Consider the following 24,578-nt stretch of genomic DNA (forward strand, 5'->3'; position numbering starts at 1 on the left):
ACAGTGCTTTGCAGACAAGTGGGGGTGGGCTCTGCCTTCATTCTCAGCAAAGCTAATTAGTTCAGATTCCATGCCACGTTACTGCAATGACTTCGCTCAGCAATGGACTTGGCCAATGTTCTGCCACCTCAGAGTGGAGGCAGACAAACGCTTTGTTCATCCCCACTAAAACACAGTCATCAATGCCAGCTGTGCCCTGCAACACCAGCTCGCTCCGCAGTACTTTACCTTAGCTGATGTTCCCTGAAATGTGAGAGTATGTCCAGTCCATGAAGGAAAGAGTAGATAGTATTTAAGTCCTAAAATGAAAAAGAGAAAAGAAAAATTAAAAAAAAAAAAAACCCACATTAGCAACTTCATTCACAGCATCTAACCACTTCAGCATTACCTTCTCATATTCTGCAGTATGTAACATAGACATAATTCCAGAGACAAAGCCTAAATGAGTAGACAGGTAGGTCAGGACACATGCAGACCTGAAGAACCCTGTCCACACTTAAGCTTGTAGAAGTTAAGAGTGAAGTCCAAATGATGCATAAATATGTACTTTAAAAAGATCTATTAAAAATATCTCTGAAAATATTATTTACATGAATAGATATAGCAGCAACATGTGGAATAAGCCAAACAGGACAGTCCAATTCATCCATGGTCAAAAAATTTTGAAACCTTACAAAACTGCATTGAAGAGGGAATTTTGCAGAACTAGTTTGCTAATAGCAAAGAACCTTAGAGAAAACCTAAACCACAAAGTCTAGCCACTATGTATGATGCAGAGAACCACAGTCCCTTTTCATAGTAAAAGTGTCATGTTTAGGGAAGAAAAGCTATTTTATGTCTACCTCAGATCTAGCTGGAAGCCCCACCACAAATTCTATGCCTCTAACTCAGCCCAGTCCTTGATGGGAGTCTAACATTCAAAGTTACTCCAAAATACTCTTTCGGAAAAATACAGACAATGACGTTTTAGATTTGCCATCTGCCTCCTGCTACCAGGACTGAGCATCACACCACTGACATCCACGAGCAACCACAGAGGTAAATAACTTTTCTGAAGTGGCAATATTAAAACATGAATATTATTTCTCTTTAAAAATTGGACTTTACATAGAAGCTGTAATTAGGAGATACAGCTGTTTAAACTTCTCACTACACAGGATCCTCTTCAGTCACAAAAATATCTGTGCTGATGGTGCAGACCACATGCTGGGGAAAAGCTCACTAGGGCTATTCATCATTTAATTTACTGTCCTGAACAGGTGGGCTGTTAGCATTAAATGCATGCACAACAAAGCCATTATACACCACATAGCAGTCTCTCCAGCTTGGCCTCAGAAAATATGTTCTGAATTTTCAAGTGCTGCATTTACACTGTTTGCAAAAGATAAATCAATATGAATGCTAGCCTCAGAATTTACAATGGATTTACTTTAGAAAAGTTCTTTGGCTTAATATTCAATGTTTAGAAATATAACGGATATAGACTGTTATACCAAATGAAAGGTCATACGTAATTGCAGGCCATGTAAAACAAATAAAACCCTGCTTTTATTTTTTTTTTAAATGTCATTACCCAAACTCATGAAAATCAAACAGAAGGGTCTGAATGCTTCACACATATATTTATAAAGCACCCATTTCACACAGTCCAACCTCCTCTTTATCCCCCAGCTGTGAATTGCCGCAAACTTGATTTCCTTAGTGCAGCACTCCGGAGCCCTCGCCATGAACCAAGGACAACACGTGCTGGTGGGGACCAGACACCAAGAGCAGAGCCCAGGATGGTCACCCAGGGACCCAGCGGCTCCATCCCCAGCGCTGCCCTTGCCAGGCAGGAACCGCCTTGACCCCACCACCAGAAAACATCAGGCACAGGAACGCGGCAACAATATCCTCCAATTGTGTAGCATCTTAGTAGTTAAAGAACTTATGGAACAATCGAAATGAAATCCTCGTGTTCCACGTTCTTCACCCTCCAGGCAGGCAGGTAAAGGATGGACGAGCACTGATGCTCTCAGCTCTTGTTGATGCTGAACTACCAGGCAGCCATGGGGAGTTAGTGTTTGGTGTTACAATTAAAGCTAAATTTTTCAGTCTTCTTAACTCATTATGTCTATATATGCTTTCCTACATTTTCCAACATTTTTCTACATAATTGAGACTAAGATGTAACAGAATGTCTTTAAAATACATTTTAGATTAGCAGTTCTATTGTCATGAGTTACAGAAAATTGTAAGTGGCACAAAAGCTTACGTTCATGTTTCATTACAAAGTTTTCAAGGTACACATGTGACAAAGGACTATGTCCTTACTCGAGAGAACTATTCCCCTGCAGCTCGAGAGAACACAGCCCCTTGTTAATTCAGCGTGGGCTGCCTCCTGCCCCAGATTGACCAAACAGGAACGGCTGTACTGACCCATCATGCTTATTTAGGAACTTGATGAATAAACAATTGGGAAATTAAAGAGATAAACATTTGCTTAAAGGGATTAATGCCTGGGAAACATCCCTCAGCTCAGACTTCGGCTGTTGCAGAAAGAACAGCTGAGCCAGAGCACAGTGCAGGGAAGGCAGAGCTTCCCATCGCCTCCTCACAGCAAAGGCACTGACCTTAAGCTGGACACCATTACTGCTTTAATTGTGATAAATGAAACGAGAAACATCATATTGTTCACTGCCCAGCCAGGTGACATTTCAACGAGCTATACATATCAGCTACTCATGCATCAGCTTCTACGGGCATTTTAAATCAGCACGTATAACACTCTCCCTAAAGATAACTGACTTCTAAAGCAGCCACCTCTCTAATTAAGAAGAGCCGGTGATTTTGTTGGGTGCCACCAAGCACAAGGTCTAACTCGGCAATCGCATCTCCCAGGCATGTCTGTGAGCTGCCTCTTTCCTCCGCCACATCGAACATACCGACCCAATGCGTTTTACATGTCCCATTGAAACACTGCTCTCTGTGTTTGTTTAAATAGATTCCTTACAGCCAGCTGGGCAAAATTCTTCCTCTCCCTCACATGCCACTGCAAAGTCTAACAAGGGAGGTTACGGTGCAGCTAATCTAGCTCGGTTTTTCCTGATAAGAGGAAAATTATACATCAATCATCCTGGGTGAAGTGTCGTCCATTAGTCTCATCTCATTTAAGAATAAATGCTTATAAGTCTCTCAAACATAATTTCAGTGCTATCTTTAGAGGTTCATTTTATATTTCTGTAAGGAGGGAACATAATTTAACCCACCCCAGCTGGAGGCAGCGAGCTGTGCCCACCTCGCAGGCCCTGCCAGCCCAAAACATCCCGTCACAGACAAAAGCAGCATTTGTTTCGCCATTTCAAGCTTTATAAAACTGAAAATAAGATTATTTTTAAAAATAGATTTATGTTGCCACACCAGTTATAAACACCAGATAAACATATAACCACAGTACAAAGGGTAGAGATAATTTTCACAGATACCTCCTATGAAAAGGGCTGTAAAAGGGCAATGCCAAAGGGCAACAATCAGCGGTACAACCCCAGAAGGCAAAGTACTTGCTGAAAAGTTACAGAGCCTTTCCATACCCTTCCCTGTATGATCTCTTTAGGTATCTTCTTTCTTAGGTATCTTGTATGATTTCTTTAGGTATCTCTTTAGGATCTTCTTTCTGCCAAAACCCAACCAAAACACGATTATTGATGAAAAACGATTCCACCACATGCTCTAAACCAGGGACTCAGGTCAACACGGTTTTCTTTTGTGATCTTCATTTTCAGAGCTTTTCATCAGCTAAAGTAATAGCTGAACATAAAGCACAGTATCTACCTTTAAATGGTATGCCCACACATATTCTTCAATCTTTGACAGAAAACTACCTTGCCTAGGTTATTTAAGGAGAAATTAACTCACATTTTCCTATCCGACTGGCTGTAAATGCAGCTCCAGTGAGCTTAGGGAAGGAGCGGAGCTCGGGAAAGAGGGAAGTGGGCAGAAGTTGTTAATCTTGGTAGGATGGAGGTTTTCTAGACTACAGAGAGCCAAAATGTGAACACTGCAACCTCAGTGATGCTGCACAAAGCTGCCTGGGATGGCATATTTTCTTTGCCTCCAGTTCTCAAAGCACCTAATTTGCGAGCGAAGGTGTTCTCAGCTGCTACGTTTAAAAAGCAGCGGACATCTGTTCCTTCACATTCTTCACGTGAAGGAATCCACTGTATAAAGTAGCGTGTATTTAGGCAGAAGTGCCTAAATCAATGCTCTGCGGTGGCACCGTTATCGTCCAAACCTGACCCCAAGGAACACGTGGTCTGGCCCCAACACGCCGGAGCTCCCAGCTCCATCCCACAGCAGCTTTTATCATCCCTGACACACACATCCTTCCGACAAAGAGCTGCCCCAGCTGCTAAACCAAAGGCAATGTAAAAACATGGAGATTTGAGTAACAATATAATGTTATATAAATCAGCTTCCTTTTATAGTAACGTCCCCATCCCAATATACTGTGAAGTGAGGCACCTGAATAACGAGACCACTTCTCATTTCCCCTGTCAGATGCTAATCCGAGTAGTTACTGCAAGATGTCACAACTGTAGAGTAAGGGAAAATAAAAGAAGCACCAAGTAGCATCAACTGAAAACTCATCACATGAAAGCAAACCAAATAACTACTGCCATCACTCATATACCCCAAAACACCTTTATTTGAAAATAACACGCTACTTCCGATTTTTACAAGGATGGTGAAATAATGATTTCTTAGATGTAAACATGTAACTTTAAAAATAAAGGAAGAAATAAAAAGTCAGCCAAAAAAGTCATCATTAAAACACAACCAAACCTCAAAATTGCCGTACAAGTGGTGACCACGCTTAGCCTCATCATTTTTAAAAAACAGCTAAAGATCTGGATGCTTCCAAACAAGGAGAATAGGGCAGAAGCACCGGGCGCTGCTGGAATCCATCTTCTCCCCTAGGGCCACCTCTACTTCAGTAGCACATCACGCAATACAGGGGCCTGGGTACTCTTCCATTAATCCATGAAACTTGCTGAAGCATAGTTTATTAGTCTTCTAAGGCCAAACTGATTATTGCAGTCGCCTTTGAAGTTTACTGGAGTTAACTTTCAACAATTTAATGTCCACCCTCAATAAGGAGTTTGTCCCTCCCTCTCTGTCACCTCAGCTGATGAGCAACGTTTGTGTGTTTCTATCGGTTCCTTCTGTTTCTCTCTTTTCTCTCCCAATCTTCACCTTTAATCCAGGGAGCAACTTTACAAAGTGTGGGATCAAAGTTCCAATGGAATGATGGTTGTCTCAAGTATGGAGTTTTAAATACAAAGTTTTCCAATCAACACCAATAAATCCAGCTGGTACAATTGTAATTCACATCGGCTGCATTCATACGCTGTAAATCCACAATAAAGTCCAAGACAAATCCCCCTTCAGTGTTAAATGTGGGCAAAAGCAGTGTGATGCTCTGGAATGAGGATTAAATGATTGCACCAGGAGCAACTTTGCTCTTGATAAACATAAAATGAAACTCTGATGCTTCACATGATGTGACCCCAGCCAGGTGTTCCAGTGACATATGATTATTTTAAAGCACTAAGCCAGAAATCTGTTCTATTTCTACAGAAAACAGAGTAAACTGTTCTGAAATGACCTCACAGTCGTAAGTTCTGATAAATGTCAAAGGGCCATCCTCAGTGATTGCACTGAGGTATTGGAGAAGCTGAGGAAACCATAAATCCCCTTGGACTCCCTTTAGCACTGCCAAGTCTGTTATGTACAGACTTCGGAGATGCCCTAAACCCACACTGAACATTAGACAAGGGGTCTCAAGGAATGCAGACTAGCAGGTAGCATTCAGTCAGCCCAGAATTTTGCACAAGGAATGAGAAAAGAGCAGAAACTTGCACAGCAGAACCAGCACTTCAAAGTGCATGTAAGAAACAGCTGTGTCAGCAAGTTCCAGACAGATTGCTCTCACATGCAAACCTGTCTCGAAGAGCTACGCAAAACCTGTCTCTCCATTCCACCCCAAACACATCACATTCCTGTTGCAAGAACACACGGTTGGCTCACCGGAGGCTGCCCACACCCAGCCCTGCCAAGCCACCAGGATTCACACAGGAGAACCTGCTCCTTATGGAAGCACAAAGCAGGGCTGATGGGATTCTGCATTCCTGCTTTCACCAAGGTGAGCCAAGACACCTGCCGGAATGCGTATTTTATACACTTTGGAGCAAACAAAAAATGTTAGTATCCTCTAAAGATCTGCTACAGATTCAGCTGTATTACAGATAATATACTTTAAAAGAAACAGACACACATTTCTGCCTTTGAAGCAACAGTTAAGCCACACAGTAACACCGTCCCAAAGTCCACTGATGCTCAAGAAGACCATGAGGTATGAAATCTTGCAGGGAAGGAAGCTGCCCAGCTGAAAGCCGCCACAGCCTCCCAGTTTGTACCAGAGCTGCTGCCTTCTCTGGTGCACCAGAGCCACCTCGCTGCCCGTGATTCAGCAGCCTCCTCGGACAGATTGAAAGCGTCTTTTATTAGGAATCCTGTCAGGCTCAATACAGACTTTGTCACTCTTAGGGGGTGTAGCGAGAGAGAGGAAATGTTACTCAGCACAGTTTATGGTTTTCATTGCTTCCCTTCCTGTTACTTCATCGAAGGCTGGAACCCGTGCTGTTTCCTTTATTCCCTGTTTAAGGCCAATTGTAAAAATAGTACTCCCAAATTCTTTCCTGATAATGTAATACCAGAAATAAAAATACAGCCACACGCTTAAGTTCTCTGATCCACGTTTTACATATTCAGATATCAAATTCACCATCCTTAGTGACGCTGGTTCAGGAAGCTCGACCTGCAGACCCGAAGGACACAAACCATCAGCTCCCCGACATCTGCGGGAGGAGCCGTCACATCCATTTAAACGTGTGCAGCAGAGTACGCGGTCCCTCGACTAACAGGAAGACAATGAGATAAACCGGAAAGCAACTCCTCCATCTTAATTATTTACTCTCCCTGTTCAGTGGCACAAACTTTTGATTTTTATTAAAGTGCGAGGGATGCAAAAGAACAGGACTCTACACTTGGAGCTGGGTAGCACACCTACAGTAACAACTCCCTTTAAAGTATCCTCCTTTTTAGCTGGAGGCCTTTCAAAAACAAAATTAAATACAAGCACCAAGGCACTGTTAGGGAGGAGAAAGGATTAGTGAGATGAATGAAAATGTTTTCAAATGACTTTAACAAAATATTTTGCAGAGAAAGACACAGTGTAAGTAGTACCCAAAAGGAACAACACGTCATCATGCCATATAAGAAATACCATCAGTGCAAAAAGCCTTATTAAAGAACTTTTCATAAAACACTCTAGCAGCAAACTCCTCATGAGCCTAAATCACTGCCCAAAACTGCACCAAATAACATTTGTATAAAATAAACTGGGACAGACACTTCAGAGCCATATTCTATTATTCAGGAAAAACAGCATAGATTCCACAAAGTTTTCCATCTGTGGTATTGGGTGACTGTTTTCTGGCCTCAATTGCCAGTTTACTCACTATAGGCATTTGAAGCAATGCTCAAATGATCTCACTAAAAATCATCGCTCATTCATTATGATTTTGTAACACAGGATCACCACATCTGATCCACTGAACAGCTTCAAATGACTGAGAACTTGATTTCTTAGAATTACAGTCTTTGATATGTCCACAATCTCCTGGTGCATGTGTCCATCAGACAGCCATGGTCCACGTTACAACCAGGATACAAGACTCCTGCCTAAACCTGTAAACTTCACATTTACCCATATGGATGACGGATACCGTTTTTTCCAAAAGAGGAAATGCCAGTCTAGTTATTGTAGTATCTTTATATAGGAGAAAAGATATTAAAACAGACTTCATTTCACTCTTTTGTAAATCCAGGAAGCAATTACAATCGACAGCATCAGTTTATAACAGTGTAGCCACAAATAGGAAACTAAAATATGGGTTTTGTTTTTGCAGTAACATCTGCACACTTGAATTTTTATCTTTTGTTTTCCTGCAAAAGTAGTTAAGTCTCTCAATAGGGTTAATACTGTTTCCTTGTATCTTTGTATTTCCTTATAACATGCACACAGAACTACAGGCACAGACTTAAGAATTACATTCCAGTCCTAGGAACAGAAGTATCCTTATTAAGATTTGAAAAAGCCAGATCTTTCTTAAGAACAAAGGCCATAGACCCACTATTACAGTTTACGTATAGACTGAAAATACCTCCATTCGGCAGAATACTTCTGAAAGTAAAAGAGCCAAGTATTTCTACATGAAAATAAAACAAAAAGTTTCTCTCCTCACCAATAGCTCCCCACACCCAATACAGATAAACACCTTCCACCTCAGAACCCTGGACTATGTTGATATAAGACTTTGGTAGAAAGAAAAACATTCAAAGGAATGAGGGAGAGGAAATTTTATATTATTTTGACTGCTGTTTCATCACACTGCGTTAGCATTTCTGGAACTCTGACTTTACCAGAGAAGAAACTTCCTTTGGAAAAGCTGATTTTGCAAAGTGAAATACCAAGGGCCCTGAACTGGAGAGACAGGAATGTCAAATGTTATTCCTTCAAAGCAAGCAGCTTATGGAGAGTTTTGAATATCTGAAGAACAGTTCAGCCCTCATCATGGTTCAGAACAGAAGTACAGCTATGAAAAAGTGTCTTGCAGTCAAACATTACCATAAAGTTCCCAGACACTCATTACTTCATTTAAAAATATCTTTTAGACTTACATGCTGGTAATATTAATTAAAAAGAAATCAAAAAGCAAGCTGCCTTGAAAGCATTGTGCTCCTGGAGTTCAATAGGATGGGATGCTGAGAATAGCCAAAAATTAATCTCAATGGTCACATCTATCAAAGAACAGGATTTTATACCAAACATTTTTCAGTAAGAGATCAAAGACCACGAAAGCAGCCTCCTTACTCAGGCTCTTGAAAAGTCACCCAAAAATCAACAAGCAGAATGGGCCATTTCTGCTTTGAGTTCAGTCAACACTTTGCCAGTCGAAGAGCTGACTGCTTGTCACATTAACAATGTCCCTTCCAGAGGACAAACACCCACCAAATGACAATATTTTAGTTACACCTTTTTTTGGTCATAACTCCAAAAACATCAGCTTCCCTGATTCACAAAGAAACTCCCAGCTCTTTTAAGAGAATTGGGAAGAAAGTACCAACCATTGGAGGAAAACAAGAAAAAAAAAATCAAGCTCCAGATATTTTATTCCCATAATAATGCCATTACAAACTACAAAGGAATTCCTGTACAGAACAACAGTAACATGTTTACTGGTAATTCCTCCTGCACTCTAATATTAGTGTACCCAAGCACTACCAAACAGAGCAATACAGGAAAGTTACTGTAATTTAGACTAGGTTATATCCCTCAGAGAAGTTGTAAAATACCTCACTGCAGTTTCCCACAATCAAATTCTACTACTGCCACAACTACAATATCCCCTCGCATGCAGAGAAATGCTAACATGCCTGTGTATATGTGTATCCATATATTAGCAAGCATACATATTTCCCTCACCAAACAGAAAGTGCAATCATTGAGTTTTAGCATCTTCACTTGTAGCAAAATAATAAGTCAAATTTACCCTACTGTGACATTTGAATGCAAACCGCAGCAAAACTCTTAAAAAATGACACTACTTCACTGCTTTAAGATCTACTTTTATATTCCTCAACAATACCTCTGCCATAAACCATAAAGAAGTTTACGGATCCAAACTGACAAGTTATTTTCTATGTATATTTATTTATATATCTAGGTTAACGGGTTTAAAGTTTGAAATCAAACCAACATAAATATGAGAGCTACTGACACCTGTGCACTTCCCCAATAATTACAATTGATCACTGATGCATAATGCTACCAAGGGAATAATTCCAATTAAGAAAATTAACAGCTTCAACACTAGGAAAGACAACAAATGAGTGTACTGTCAGGGAACGAATCCACCATGAGATAATATTGTTACTCAGGCATTTCCAGCTCCAGATCCTGCAGCCTTCCCACCAGGCACCCAGCTTCCCAAAGAGCAACCACCTTCATGACTAATGTGCGCCGAATTACAGACGAGATGCCGAGCAACCGCCTTCTCCACCTCCATACTACATCAAACAGGCACTAACTGATCACACGTGAGACATGGGATACTTGGGTTGGGTTGCAGCACATGAGATGATATGCACACCTCCTCCAACCAGCCATTACATTCTCAGACGGACCAAAAACTTCAAAAGCTATAATTACCTTTGAATATAAACCCAAAACAAGCCAATCTCAACTCTCTCATTCCTGTGAAACCATGATCAACAGTAATTTGTAAGGCAGCATGCCAGAGATTCCTCCAACACCTCACTCTTTCCAGTGTTATTCAGCCACAGCCTCTACAGAAGTATAATAAACCCGCTTTTAAACAAATCAGGATTTCATCTAAGACAACAACTTTGCTTTCGCAGAGCAAGACTATCATTATTCAATGAAGATGGAAAAAAGAATTCGGAACTTAATCTGAGTATCAAACTTAGGGCTACAAGCAGCAACGCAATGCACTGATTTAAGACTCAGACTTTAAACTCATCAGCTCACATTAAAGAAGAAGATTCACACGGGACGATGAAAGGCAAAGCCTGGACCCAGCAGCAGAATGTGGCAATAAGAGATGACACCACCACCATCTCTGGACAGTCATGCTCCTGAGTGCAGACATGGGGAACACACGTTCTACATCCCAGCCCACTGGCTAGGAGAAACATAAGGATCCAGTATTACATTTCAGACATTTTACACAATAATACTGAAAACTGAGACATCTCTGCTGCGTGCTTTCAAGAAAAGCAGCACACAGAGTGTGTCAGCCTCTCATTCGAGCAGCCGGTCTGCTGCAGTACTTACTAGATGCACCCTGTACAAGTGTCAGAAAGAGGGGAAGACCTAAAGCTTCTCATTTTATTACATAAGATTCACAGAGAGCTATAAAATTATTTCAGATATAAATATATATTAAAAAAAAAATCAAAGCAACATTACTGTTTGCAATACTAAACACTGAACTCTGTGACCTCCAAACTCTCAACAGCCACATTTGCTAGATTTGAGTGACCTAAGAATAAGGGAATTTTTCAGCTTTTCTTAAAAATATGTTTGTCATCAACTCTGTTTATGCAACATCCGTTACCTACAGGTCTGCTATACTCCCTTCTTTTAGCTAATGTATACCCAAATTGCAACTCATCGGCACCGGAGCCAGATTGACATGGTAGGTTAGCGCCAACATGCAAGCCAAGAGACCTTTCCTAATGATCACACCAGCCGAATTATGCCCTTTAACTTTGGTACTAGGACTGCCCATCAGTTGGGCGGTACCAGCACATTCTGAAGATTCTGCCAAGCATGTTGAAAGCCACATATAATGGCATCTTTGGAAGAGTTTGCTGAAAAAAAGCCTTATCATCCAACACACATGGGAACGACAAATCTCTTTGACAGGAGGTCAGGAGCTAAACACAGGACTGCCAGTTTCCTTCCTACTTCAGATGGGAAACAGGAACAGAAACTCCTTCTACAACAGTTGGAAAGCCCACTTCTACTTAGCCAAGCCAACACAGCCTACTGCAGGCTGGATAATATTACACAAACCCTGACAACACAGGGTAAATAAATCAGCTTTAAGTAGAACATCCTCCCTAGATAACCCACAATGTCTAGTTGCTACTGGCAAGCACAACCCTTTGTGACAAGAGCATAAAAACCTCCCAGAATTGAGGTTCAACAGTAGAAGTGAGCCCGTCACCTTTTAATGCTAAATACGCAATATGGTTTACAAAGGCAGACCTCACACTCCACCTCTTTCAAGTGCAAATTGTCAAGGTGAAAAACTTTACAACAGTTCTGGAACTCTCTCTATTTAGGAACTCATATTTGGCCAAAAGGTCAAACTGTACGTGCCTGCAGCACGCCACCACACCACAAGAATTCTTACCCTCCAGAGCAAAAGGACCAACATTTGAGGCTCATTTTTAATCAGTCTATGGAGGATGGATGGCTTAAATGTCAATGCTTTAATCAGACACAAAAAGATTACAAAGATAAAACCCCTGGAGGCAGTTATTTTTGTTCTATTCAGTAAGAATTTGCTAGATTCTCTTAACATGCTAAAAGATAACCAATAATTAGCAGAGCTAAGGAACGTAGCAAAACCAGATGCAGAATGCTAAATAATTTGTGCATGCTTCCCTGAACTAAGGGTATTTCCAAAATACTGTATTGCAATCATCAAAAGAGGAAGAAGGGTGTATCACAGTTTCATCAAACAAAGGAAAACCCTCTAGATTTTAAGCCTGAGGTCATTGGAACAAGAAGACCTCCTAGTTTTAGAAATAGCTTGTCTGGCATTACCAGTGTAAGCCCAACTACTCTGTGGCAACAGCAGACCTCTTACAAGAAAGGCCGTCAGTGCTCCGAACATCCTTTATAGATCTGTTCTCCCATACACTTCCTAATGAAAAACAGTTTTTCGCACGTGCTTGGAGGAGGTGAGAGAAACTTTGCAAACAGGAAGTTTATCCTGAATGAATGGTTCTCGGAAACGTGCAGCTTCTTTGCCATTGACAAGGCCACCACAAGCCACCTTTTAATGCCAAGAGACCCGTTCCCACCTGCAGATTGCCAGCGCTTTCCACTCCTGTGATGGAGGATGAGCAGAATCATGGGCAAACACCAGCACCAGGGATGCTCCAACAATTGCTTAAAAGGTTCAGCTTCCTTCCCCTCCTCAAAAGCAGTGCCTGGGCACTTTCACCCCAGTTTCTCCTCCAACAGCATAGATGCAAGTTTGTTGAGTGTTATTTTCTTATTCTTATCTGCACTGCAAACTGATTCCCAGGTTCTCCTTACCCAAAGTGATACAAGAATTGGTTTTGTCAAAATAAATATTACAGGAAAACTCCTCTGTAAACTTATGCAAAGTAAGTCTTGCTATACTACTCAAAGGTATTTTCTTTCCAAAATTATTATTATTTTTTTTATGATTACTTTCATGTAGTATGGTATTTTGGGGCTTTAATACTCTTTCTGCAAGGAATTTAACACCTACACATCTTGACTCCTCGCCCTCCACCCTTGGCAGTCCTGGAGAACAAAAGCAGAAAAGAAATGTATTTTTCTTCCATTTGGCAATTTTTCTGAATGCCCAGTGTACTTGCAGTTCTCTCCCACCTCCTTCCACACCCTTTTCTCGCCCTTCTTCACTATTCTAGTATCTCCAGGGAGTTCTTATTGCAAGGTCAGTAACAAGGCACTGGGCTTGCCTTTTAGCTCAGATTAACAGTTTTGTAAAACACATCCTTACTACCTAAGAAGTCTCTGGAATTCACTATTTGAATTCAGATAATACAACAGAAAATATTTTTTTAGAAAAATGTTACATTACATACTTAAATTTTAATTCATCAGTGAAAACTTCTAGTTATATTATTGCTAAGCAGATGAAACTAAGTGCCTCACCCCACTGCATGGACTATATACTATATAGTATATACTATAGGAAATAAGTTCCAATAAAGAATTCCAAGACTCCATCATCATTTCTGGTTTCACTCCCAGAGCTGTCACAGCTGCCATTAAAATGAAAAACCAGTTTTTCAGGAACAGTAACTGGAAGTAAGGACAGGAAAAGTAAATCTTAGAGCAACAACACCTCACACGCTCCCCGGAAGATCACCGGGAAACAGCCACCCTGATCCACTCTCCCTTAATTTTCTCCTTTAATAAAATTTAAGGTTCATATGAAGCAGAAGGTTTGTTACCTTCTGGAAAGAACCAAACAGAGCTTGTTACTGGAAAGTTGCAGGCACCGGACTGCGTGGTCACCAGTGTGACCTTCGCAGGCTGGAGTTCACGCCAGGAGATGCGGCAGCACTCGCTCAGGACCGCGCGGAACGACCCATCCCCACAGCTGTTGTGCGGCATCCAGACCTTCCCTGACAGCGACCATCACTAAATGGGAGTCATCTTTCAACCTCCTATGAGCTAAATTTACCGCCACCCTATCATCACAGCTTAGAGAACCAGGCCTTGAAGTATTTGATCAATAATAACCATATGACCTAGTCTGCGAAATCACATCTGTTGAGCCCTAAATCCTGCATTTACTGCAAAGATTATCACAAAGCAAGCTGCTGTGATCTCTATTCTTTAGTTACAGTTACTCTGCCCAACAGCTTGAAAAAGATCCATAAATACTATCTGCGTAAGCTTCCAGCGTGCTCTGACAACCATGCAATAAAAACAGCAAGTTTCTGTTTTGCAATAAACCCCCAGATACAAAAGCCTTGTTGACAACTATGTTGTCAGGCCAGAAAACCCTAGAACCACTGCGTGCATCTTCTAAAGTCAGTTTCTTGGAACAAAACAAACGAACAAAAGAACAATAAAAATAATCAGAACTATGCACATCCCTTTCAGGCCATCCCAAAAGCTTGCTGCTACAGAAAAAGAGGCTGCACACCGAGGCATCCGAAGGCAGATTCGTGACAGTGCTGACACGGCCCAAGTCAGAGCAGAAGCCACCAGAAAGACCAGCCCAAGAGAACAAGTCTCCCTCTGTCCAGCAGAAACCCCCCTGCCGAGGTGAACCATGGTGTGGGAGCTTATCACCATGTTCCAGTATTTAAAGGGTGGCTACAAAGAAGATGGAGACCTCCTTTTTACAAAGAGTTCATGGAAAAGCCGAGGGGCAACAGGTACAAATTACTCCTGGGGAGATTCCAATCAGATACAAGAGGGAAATTTCTCCTGATAATTCCAATGGCTGATTGTTCTTATCTCCCCAGGGAAATAGTGGATCCCCCGACACTAGACGCTTCTAAGATGCAGCTGGACAGAGTGCTGGGCCAGCTTGTCCAGACTGGGCTTTTGCCAAGAAATGTTGGACCAGATGATCCCTGTGGTCCCTTCCAACCTGGTGTCGGATGATTTCACGATACGATTCCTGGGGGCTGCTGTTGGGACAGACGGAAAGGTTGAAGCGGTGAGAGCCGTCTGCATGCTGTGACCGTGGGCAGCAGCACCGCAACAAAATCCTTCTCCAAATACAACCAGCCTTTCTCAGGGATCAGGCTGCAACACCAAACCTGCTGGCTGCACCTTCTGAACTGGGGTGAAGGAAAGAAGAGTGAAGGGCAAGAGACATAGGGAAAACTTTGTGCACCAAGAATATTTCACAGGAAGGCTAAGAACTGCAGGTATTCTGGACATGTCCGGTTAAATATTCTTACCTACACCCACACCAGATTCTCAAATTCCTTTGACCAACAACCAGCACTGAATCAGGAGACACAATCCTAATGAAATCAGAGCTACAGTATCTCTCTGTATTGGGATTATAACAGAATAAGAAGCTTAAAGAAAAAAAAAAAAAGAAACAAAAAGAGAACAAACCACACCTGGTAACAGGGGTTTCAGAGAAAGCTTTTGTACACATACCAGACTCTGGACACATTAAAGCATGACACAGAATACTCAGGAGCACTTATTTTATGCTGAGGACTGCTCCTCCAGAGGGAAGGTGAGTGAGGACATCGCCAGCTGCCATCACCAACCGGGGACGTTCCCCCCAGGTCTGGGCGCAGAGGTGCCACCAGCACCCCCCAATCCAGCCAGCTCTGTGGCAGAACCAGCAGCACACATGGACCATGGCCGTCTTTTTCCTTATTTTATATATACCTTTCAGAAAAGATACCTAAAAATCATACACGTAAGGTGTGCAGTAGACACCCATACACAGTCATAGAAAGTAAACAATGCTGACACACAATTACAAAGGTAAAATGCTTTGTTACCGCTTTTTGTTGTGGCCCTACTTCCTTTAAATGAACCCCAACAAGCAGGAGCAAGTAAGATTAGGCAATAACCTGACTTTTTTGTGTAACTACACACAAAAGAGATACGGTCTGTTCATTACACTGGGTTAGGATGTTCAGATTCAACAGTCACACCAACTTCCAGACACAAGAAGTGCCTGAAGCCACAGGGCCAGCCAGCACACAACATCCCTCAAGCTTCCCAAGGCTCAGACTTGTAGCTCTATCTCAGCTAGACCTAAGTAGGCTCTTTTCTCCAGGTAAGCTGGACTAGTACTACATGTTTCAAAAGGCCAAGACACTGCTCAAAGATATCCATTCACTTCTATCCCGTGACAGAACAACAATACTACTCACCGCTTCATTTTAATGAATCAGAATTGGAAGCTGCATCCCATAGACAAACATGGATGGGGAACAGCTTTCCAGCTCCTCATGTGGAACTGGGTGACCCACTGAGCACAAACCCTGGACTTCCTGGAAAAAAAGCCAATACACCAGCTCTTGTCCACAGAGTTATTAGCCCGCTGTAATGTGATTTTCTCTTTAGTACATCCATGGTTATGGAGAGGTTTTTCTGCGGGTTTGACTTTTTTTCAGAATAATTCATACACCTACTTCAGAAAAGCTTAAGAGTTACGCTTTCCCATTTCTATCTGAGTTTTTCTATTCCTTTCACTTCTGCCCAAACCCTCCTTTCCAGGACAGTCTTCAATGTCCTTACCCACAATAGGGGTTAATACAGACATAGACTCTAAAAACAAAAAATTCACCTGCCCAGCAATATTAATGATATTTTCTCTACTTGTTTAATATTATTTTTTTTTGAACAAGGGAACTTTGTTACTCTAAATTTAATTTGAAAAAATCTATTTGTCAATGACACTTGAGTAAACTCGGTAAAACAGTGCCCTGAAACCTGATTTATTTGGTTGGAACCATGAATCTATATTTAAGTGAACTCAACAGCCCTTAACTGTTGAGAAAGCTGGAAAAAAACATTTATTTCTGTGAAGCACTAGCAAAGTTTCCTTGCAGGTACTCCAGACGGACAACAGCTGCACAACAGCCAAACCAGAAGCCCTCTGTGAACAGGGTACCTTGTCCGAGGCTCAACATAACGTTATTTGTGTCTCTGAGACATAAATAATCAAAAGACTAATATGAGCGACACATTCAGTTTTGCTGCTGAAAGCACAACGAAAACAAGCTCAAAAAACCTGGTCAAACACAAACAAAAAACCCCGCCTAAGACAGACATTGAAGCTCTTCTAGCTGAATATTTACATATATTAACATTTGGTTAAACACTAGTAAATGCTCCAATTCTGTATTTTGGTTCATTTGAAATAACAGATGGATTTTATTTTTTAAGTGCAACTAATTTAGGACTGATTTCAACTTCAGAAAGTGTGTTATACTTACGGTTCCAACTAGCGATAATCTGAATTACTTGAATACTAAAACATATGCCAGGTTGTTGAGTACTCCTGGCCAAGACACAGCAAATTGACTGTACAAGTGTGTCCACACAGCATTGAAAATAACTGCAGTAAAATGACCAAACATTGCTGGTTTTAAGTAAGACTTTGTGAATTCAAAGGCAATACTACAATCAGCAACAGGTTAATAATGCAGAAGGAGGCTAATTTTAACTATCCAGAAGAGAGACTTAGTGTTGCCCAGTCTCGGGGATGGGGACCCCACATTCTACCCACACTGAACCCAGGGATGCTGAGTAAGACTGAACGACTACCAGCAAACATGCATCCATTGGTCTCTATTTTCATTTTGTTTTAACAGAAGACTGAGACATGTCTATTGAAGAACATCATTCTTGACCACCTTGGAAAACAAGGTGCAAACACAAAGTTTTTGAAAAGGAATTATCAAGAAGCATTTCAGTGAGGTAGCACTTGGCTTTTTTTATTACAGGAAAATTAATTCAAGACTCAAGATACTACACTGCACTGAGAAATAGAAAAGTAAGAGACAACTACCCACCCAAAGCATTCTGACAAGACAAAATGGGGAAATATAAGCACTACAAACTTCCTAACTCAGCAGGCTGGCAGCTGAAGAGCTGCAGCTCTCCCCAAGCACCGAGGCCTGGCGGACAGCCCGCCGTGATTGTCAACACTGTCTTTATCAGGAGCTTAAATACGTCAATTTAATTAGCAATTTTGGAAATTAAAAAAAAAAAAAGTGTCTTTGTTTTACCTCCCTATGTGGCACAGAAGTGCAGGAGGGGAAGAGGTTTACTGCTGTTTCATTAAAGTAATAAAGAATTTCAGGACTTGCTTCATTAACAAAGAAACTATACTCTGCTTGTGAATAAGACTCTTAGTAACAAACTTGAGAGCTGTCAGCCACCAATATGATATCCACTCCTCAGGTACTACTGTTATGAACTTTAATTTTACTAGACGGCTATAAAAAGAAAAAAGCTTTACAACACATTTTATTTAAAGAGACTAACCTAATACTTACAAAAACATCACAATTTAGGTCTTTGCTAGTCTTGGGAAGATGCTGATAGAACATGGTGCCACAGAGGCAGCACAAGGGCCTGGATGCGTGCACTCACGGCTTTCTCTAAAGCTGCAGTTACTGAGCATTTCTGCTAATAAAACTATTGATTTTTCTGCATTTGTTTTGTTAGTCATATAGAACAAAAATAAAATTGCACCTGTCACCTTTATGAGACTGCTTCTAAAGTATTCCCAATTATAATATAAGGTATGTTGTTGTAACTGTAAATAATAATTGTCACATGAGTACAGAAAGGCAATCTGCATAAGGCACACAACCACCCAGCCAGGAATTTATTAGCAGTAAAGTGCAGGAACGTCAGTGCATGTTCACAATCACTCTGGTTATCACCCAATGATAATCAACACATCAACTTTAAAGGTCTCTTCCCACTTCCCAGCACACTCATGTGCAAAGATCAAGCCAAATCTGCAGTGTAAGGACAAAAGCAGTTGGTTCACGCTGGATGTTCAGTTTCGGGATGTCCTCTGGCACAGACACCAAAGCACAAAGCTACAGAACAATCTGGAGTATTTTACACCAGGTAACTGCTAGTCTTCTTCAACTGGAGCTCCAGAATTGTTACTTGCCCTACAAAGTCTTAGAAACTATCACCTATAAAAGAATATATCACTAACAAAACAATGGGAATGAAAATGCAAGAGAGGTTAGTTAGTAGAAAATGATGGCGGGAGTCAAGTTTCCATCACTTCTCTTTCCTGGTTTTGGAGGCCCACACCCTAACAGTAAGCAATTTTTATTAAATACAAACCAACACCTAGAACTCCATTTAATAAAAATTTATTTTCAGCTTTAGGATAATGACAAACATCTAGATTCTTGTAGTGATTCTACAATTCTGATTACGTTAAAAGGCTCTCCAAAAACAACAGCGTTGTTTCATTAACACTGCTAAAAGCTCACTGCAAACTACAAAACAATGGATTTTAACAAAGGCTAATCCTCTATTTCACCTACTGAGTTTACAGAAAATTATTAAAAGGATGAAAAAACCCACTTCAAAATACCAGTTATTTCTGGAAACAAGAAGCAGATGTTCTCCTCTTCGGCTCAGCTGTGCTACAGTACAAGAGTGCCTTTGTTATACTGTCAGTGATAATTTATTTTATTTATTATAGCCATTTTATAATGCCCATCAATGTACTATTTGTGCATGATTTAGATTCATGCAGATCTATTTCTCTCTATATAAAGCCATCAAGAAGCATCACATACACACTCCAAACAGCAGACCCTGTTATGACACAGTTGTGCAAATTAGTTTTTTTCTCTTCCCACTGTATTAATAAAAAGGGAACAGGAAGAGAAGGAGGAGTTAGTATTGCCAAATGAAGCTGAATTAACATTAATCAAGAGTTACTGAAACAAGACATAGTACAAAGACAGGAAAATACAAGAGCTTAGAGTATAAAAATAAACTCTAAGCCTTTGAAGTCCAATAAAGGCAAAGATTTCTGAACCACGTAAAGGAAACACTGTCTAGAACAAAGTCATGAAAAACTAAAAGGAGACTATGTTGGGAAAAGGATCCATTAAAAATGGAAGAAAGGATGCTCATGGGAGAGAGAAAAAAAAATGAGAGAAAGAGAAAGGGGCACAATAATTTGCTATTTTGCCCTATCAGCCACTGAGACCTTATCTGCGGTGGGCATGAAACCACCCCCAAAAAGACCAACATCCCAGCCTTTGTACCAATCTGATAACGAATTCCGGGCTTCAAAAATGAAACCTTTAATGAGAGCGCATTCACAGTGACATCAACATTCGTCCTTCCCTCCTACTGTTTTGAACGAACAATTTCCTTCCATTAAAATATTCCCAAATTACCCAATTTAATGTCCCCACCTGTGACACAAGAAGCAGGCAGGATGATGTGCAAGACAAAAAGCCCAGAACTACCTAAACTCCATATTCCCAACCTGCAAGAACTGCAGGATCTGCATGTATAAATACTCCCACGTTTAACAGCGCACAGACATCAGCATAACCCTGGAAGACAAACGCAGGTATTAAAATATTAAACAAGTGTGTGAAATCCTACAGTTTAAATATAGGTATGGTTTCTTTATTAAAAAAGTGATTAAGTATCCAATTACTGCCAAGGTTTCCTCCACTTGACCAGACAGTGTGCACAGAAGAGGTGATTTGTTGGGATAACCTGGTATTGAAAATAACATCTGGCAGAATCCTCACAAACTCTGCACTTTCAGGCTGAATCTGAGACAGACAGACAGACAGAATCCTACACAGTGTCAGCACACGGTCACACTCAATCTATGTAACCAGTGAGTCCTAAATTCTACAGAAGCGAGACTCGCATCCTAGAGTGACAATCAGCCCACAAACAAACATTTTGAAAGTCTTTCCACAAGAAAGCTTGGCTTGCATCACATATCTCTACAATCTTGTGATGCACCAGGGCAGAGGTAAGAAAGAAAATAAAAGCAAGAAAGAAATTCAATAAATTTTCCAGACTTGGGTAGTAACCAAAGAAAGTTTCTAAATGGAGTAACAGAACAGCAATTATAGAAAAATGTATACACCATTAAATGTTAGCTACAGTCTCTAGGAGTTCATCAAAATAATTCCTCCCGCCAAATAAACTGAGGATTATAACACATGAAGTATCTAAGCAGCAACAACCAAAAAAAAAATCAAGTGTGTACATGTCTAATATGCATAACTTATACACTTAAACAATTAGCAAACGCTGGAATGTTACCACAACACTGAAAACTTGCCCTAACAGAGATTTTCCAAACAAAAATATTTGTAGCATCAAGATTTCAAATTTTTACTGGAGCGAACCATCAAGATAATTCCCCAAAATAAGTGAATTATGAAAATATTTTAATATCTCCCTGCTTAGTTCCTTAGATCTTACAAATTAAGAGATTCTGTAAGGAAAAAGACCTAAAAATCAAAATCGTATGGATAATCATACCACTCATAAGCGAAATTCAATGTGTGGATTATTTATCTGTATTTTTCCAGACACTGCTGTACAGATGATAGTTATGAAGCACCAGACCATGCTACTAATCAGTGCAGCCCCAACCCTGTAATTAGCGATACCCAGGTAAACTGCTCCGATCCAAGGCAGGATCAGGAGGGCAGAAAGGGACCGAAAGTGATGGAAACTTGGGTGGTCGAGCAGCTTCGGCTCATCCTAAAATCCCAATCCCAGTTTGGGGAATTCTGGGGGGGGTTTCTGTACAAAAGCACAGTCAAAGCACAGGAGCGGCCCCATGCAGCTGATTTCGCGTGGGAAGAGCTGATGATAACCTTGCTGGGAGAGTAGGAGGGGAACAATGAAGATGAACTTTTTGTCCGTGCACAACTGGATAGTTCGGGACAGGAGTCACCAGCTCGTCCACCCTGCGCGGGGACACCCGAAACCAGGGTCTGACCCCCAGGGCTGCGCTAAGTAGGTTTCAACCTCCCTGACCTGAGTCTTGCTGCCTATAGAAGAAAGTTGACAAGTCAGGATGCTTAATACAATTAAAAATAATAATAATAATTACATTGCAATTGTTTCCTCTGGTTCCCTTATCACCCTATATCTATCTGTCATCACATCTCGGAGCTTGGGAAATCTGGCGGAGCACAGCCAGGGAGGTTTGAATTTTGGCTTTGTGTCTCAACAGGTAGCACAGATCCAGCAAGGGGACACCCGGAACACCCTGCGATCAGAACAGGGAACTGCCCTTCTTGAACCCAGCTTAGTTTCTACATGTGTATAAATAAAAGTACCCCAAGAAAACACAAGTGATTTGACTGTAATTATCCACTCAGGAACAGAGCACCCAATCCTGCCAAGTTTTAAGTACACATTTAACTTTAATCACAAGTAGTCTCGCTGCGCACTATCTCTAAACGCCTGCCAAAAAAGGGTCACATTAACAAGGGAATTAAGGTTTTTTTAGAAAATCATTTTAGGAGTGCTATTAGTTAGCGATTAATTTTTTTTTTCCCCACAATTGAGATATCTTGGCAAATTCAAACCTGCACACAACCCTAATGTCAGTCTCAATGGGAATCTACACAGATCCACAAGCATGGTCCAGTGCAGCTGGACACCACATAAGTTGACATTTTAACATTACAAGGTTAAGCAAAATATTCATTTTAAGGCAATTTTAGCCAAAATAAGGTGACAACCATAAAGAATTCCATCACAATTGCAGGGGGGAAAAAACTGGGGATATCTTAAAAAAATAAAAGTCGTGAAGAACAAAAAGCCACACGCAGCTGTGAGATGCCGGTATTGCAAGCAGCAGCGGGCAGATGTTTTGGGCCACGCCAGATTACCTGTGCCCCACAGACAAAGCCATGACGAGCCAGCTCGGTATGCGAGCTCCTGAATGACACTTGTGTGATGAAGCCAGTTGCCCAACACTGCAAACCACATCGGCAAAGGAATTTTCCTAACTGAAGACCACAGCTGAAGAGAAAGAAAGGAAGGTCTGAAGCAAAAGGGGAGTTATAAAAATAAGAAAACAGAATGAACAGAGAGACAGCTCTTTTGTAGAGACTGCCTCATCATTAATTTAGGGAGCAGAGACACAAGGAGGAATGTATCAGATGCCCCAAGGCAAGTAAACATTTGGTATTTCACCCACTTAAAAGACTGACACAAAGGGAATTGGGGGTCTCTGTCCTGCAGGGACATACTCTGAGCAGCCTCTGCAGCAGTTTGCCCGAGTAGCCTTTTGATAATTAACTTATAAGGAAGACCAGGCAGGACATTCTGCTCTCTGTGAAGTATCAAGGGAGAACAGATGTTTCCCAGTCTCAAAGGGACAAACTCAAGAGCATATCATTTCATACCACTAATTCTTAAGCACATTAAAAAATAAAAGAAATAAATAATAAAATTTTAAAAAAAAATCACAGCAAGACAAACAAAAATAAAAAAGGCTACAGTGAGCAAACAAACTCCAATCAGCCTTTCAGTGAAATGCAAATGCTATCTAATACATTTCATTATTAAATTAATGCTCTGTGACATTAGCATTCCCCAAAATACACGGCTGATTACAGACTAGCTTGTGGGGAAGGGCCAGAGAAGGCAGTTAATTGGAAAATACGTCCTATTGTAGCTAACCAACCTCGCACATTTCTACACTCCCACTCACCAGAAAAACATCTCTTTATGAAGTTTGTGCAGCATAATTAGTTTGGTTTTGCTTAAATCTGCATCACCGTACAGGTAAGCAAAGTCTTTCAGCTCGCTAACTTTTCCCAGAAGTTTTGCATCACTGAAATATGCACAATTTTACTTTTCAGTAATCTAGCTCTTCTTCTTCACCCTACAGCTTGCCTGAAGCAGTTCCTAAAGCACCCTGTGTCTGCAGCCAGCGTGTGACTGGACACTTAAAACTGTGCTGGGCTTCAAAGGTCCAGCTTTGCAAAGCAGAAACAAATAAATACCCAAAGTGCGCACACAAGTTTGTGAGTGCTGGCCTCGGTGTGTGCAGCACACGGACAGGAACCACGCACCGAGCAGAAAACCTGCTGGAACACCGATCAAAGCAAGGGAAAAACTGAAATTTAAAAATAAACTGAAATAAAAGCGCCACGGGGGAAGGCGCTGCAGACCCCTTACCTCCGGCGTCCTCTCTGCTGGTTTCTTCCGCAAAGCCTGTTTCACCTTGGGGTCCACCGGAGAGCTCATTCTACTCCTCTGCTCCTCCCGGGCCGGGACTCCTCGGAAATCGCTGCCGGGAGGCGCTGCCCCCGGGCGGGCCGGGCACACGGGACGCACCGATCAGCCGCGGCCGCCGCCCGGGACCCGCCGGCTCGGAGCTCGGCCCGGGCGGCCCCTCTCGCCGCTGCCCCGTGGCGGGGCGGGGACGCGTCCCGAAATGCTGCCCCACGCCGGGGGAGGCCGCGCCGCCTCGCACACCGCCGCAGGGCGGGCAGAAAGGCCGAGGCGGGAGCGGGGACCGGGGGCGCGGGGCGGGTGGGCCCCGGGGCGGGCGCGGTGCCCGCTGCCGGGCTGGCTGCTCACCAGGCGGGCGGCTCCTCCGCGGCGCCTCCGGCTGCCGGGCTCAGCAGCGGCGCGCGGGGCAGGTGGCGCCGGCTCCCGCCGCCGCGTT

The 24,578-nt window shown here is 41.8% G+C and overlaps 1 protein-coding gene across 2 annotated transcripts in view; it reads right to left on the reverse strand.

Moving 5' to 3' along the window:
* Window positions 1–24,217, reverse strand: part of RAPGEF6 (Rap guanine nucleotide exchange factor 6) — a 118,382-nt gene extending 94,165 nt beyond the window's left edge. For both annotated transcript variants that reach the window (XM_080353038.1, XM_080353037.1), the window contains exons 1-2: window positions 24,086–24,217; window positions 229–299 (exon numbers count right to left, since the gene is read on the reverse strand). In XM_080353038.1, the coding sequence (XP_080209164.1) occupies window positions 229–299; window positions 24,086–24,154 (140 nt within the window). In that variant the 5' untranslated portion in view covers window positions 24,155–24,217. The remainder of the gene's footprint in view (window positions 1–228; window positions 300–24,085) is intronic.
* Window positions 24,218–24,578: the final 361 nt, after the last annotated feature.

Source organism: Nesoenas mayeri, assembly GCF_963082525.1.
Source record: "Nesoenas mayeri genome assembly, chromosome: 14".
In the NCBI taxonomy this organism is placed as follows: domain Eukaryota; kingdom Metazoa; phylum Chordata; class Aves; order Columbiformes; family Columbidae; genus Nesoenas; species Nesoenas mayeri.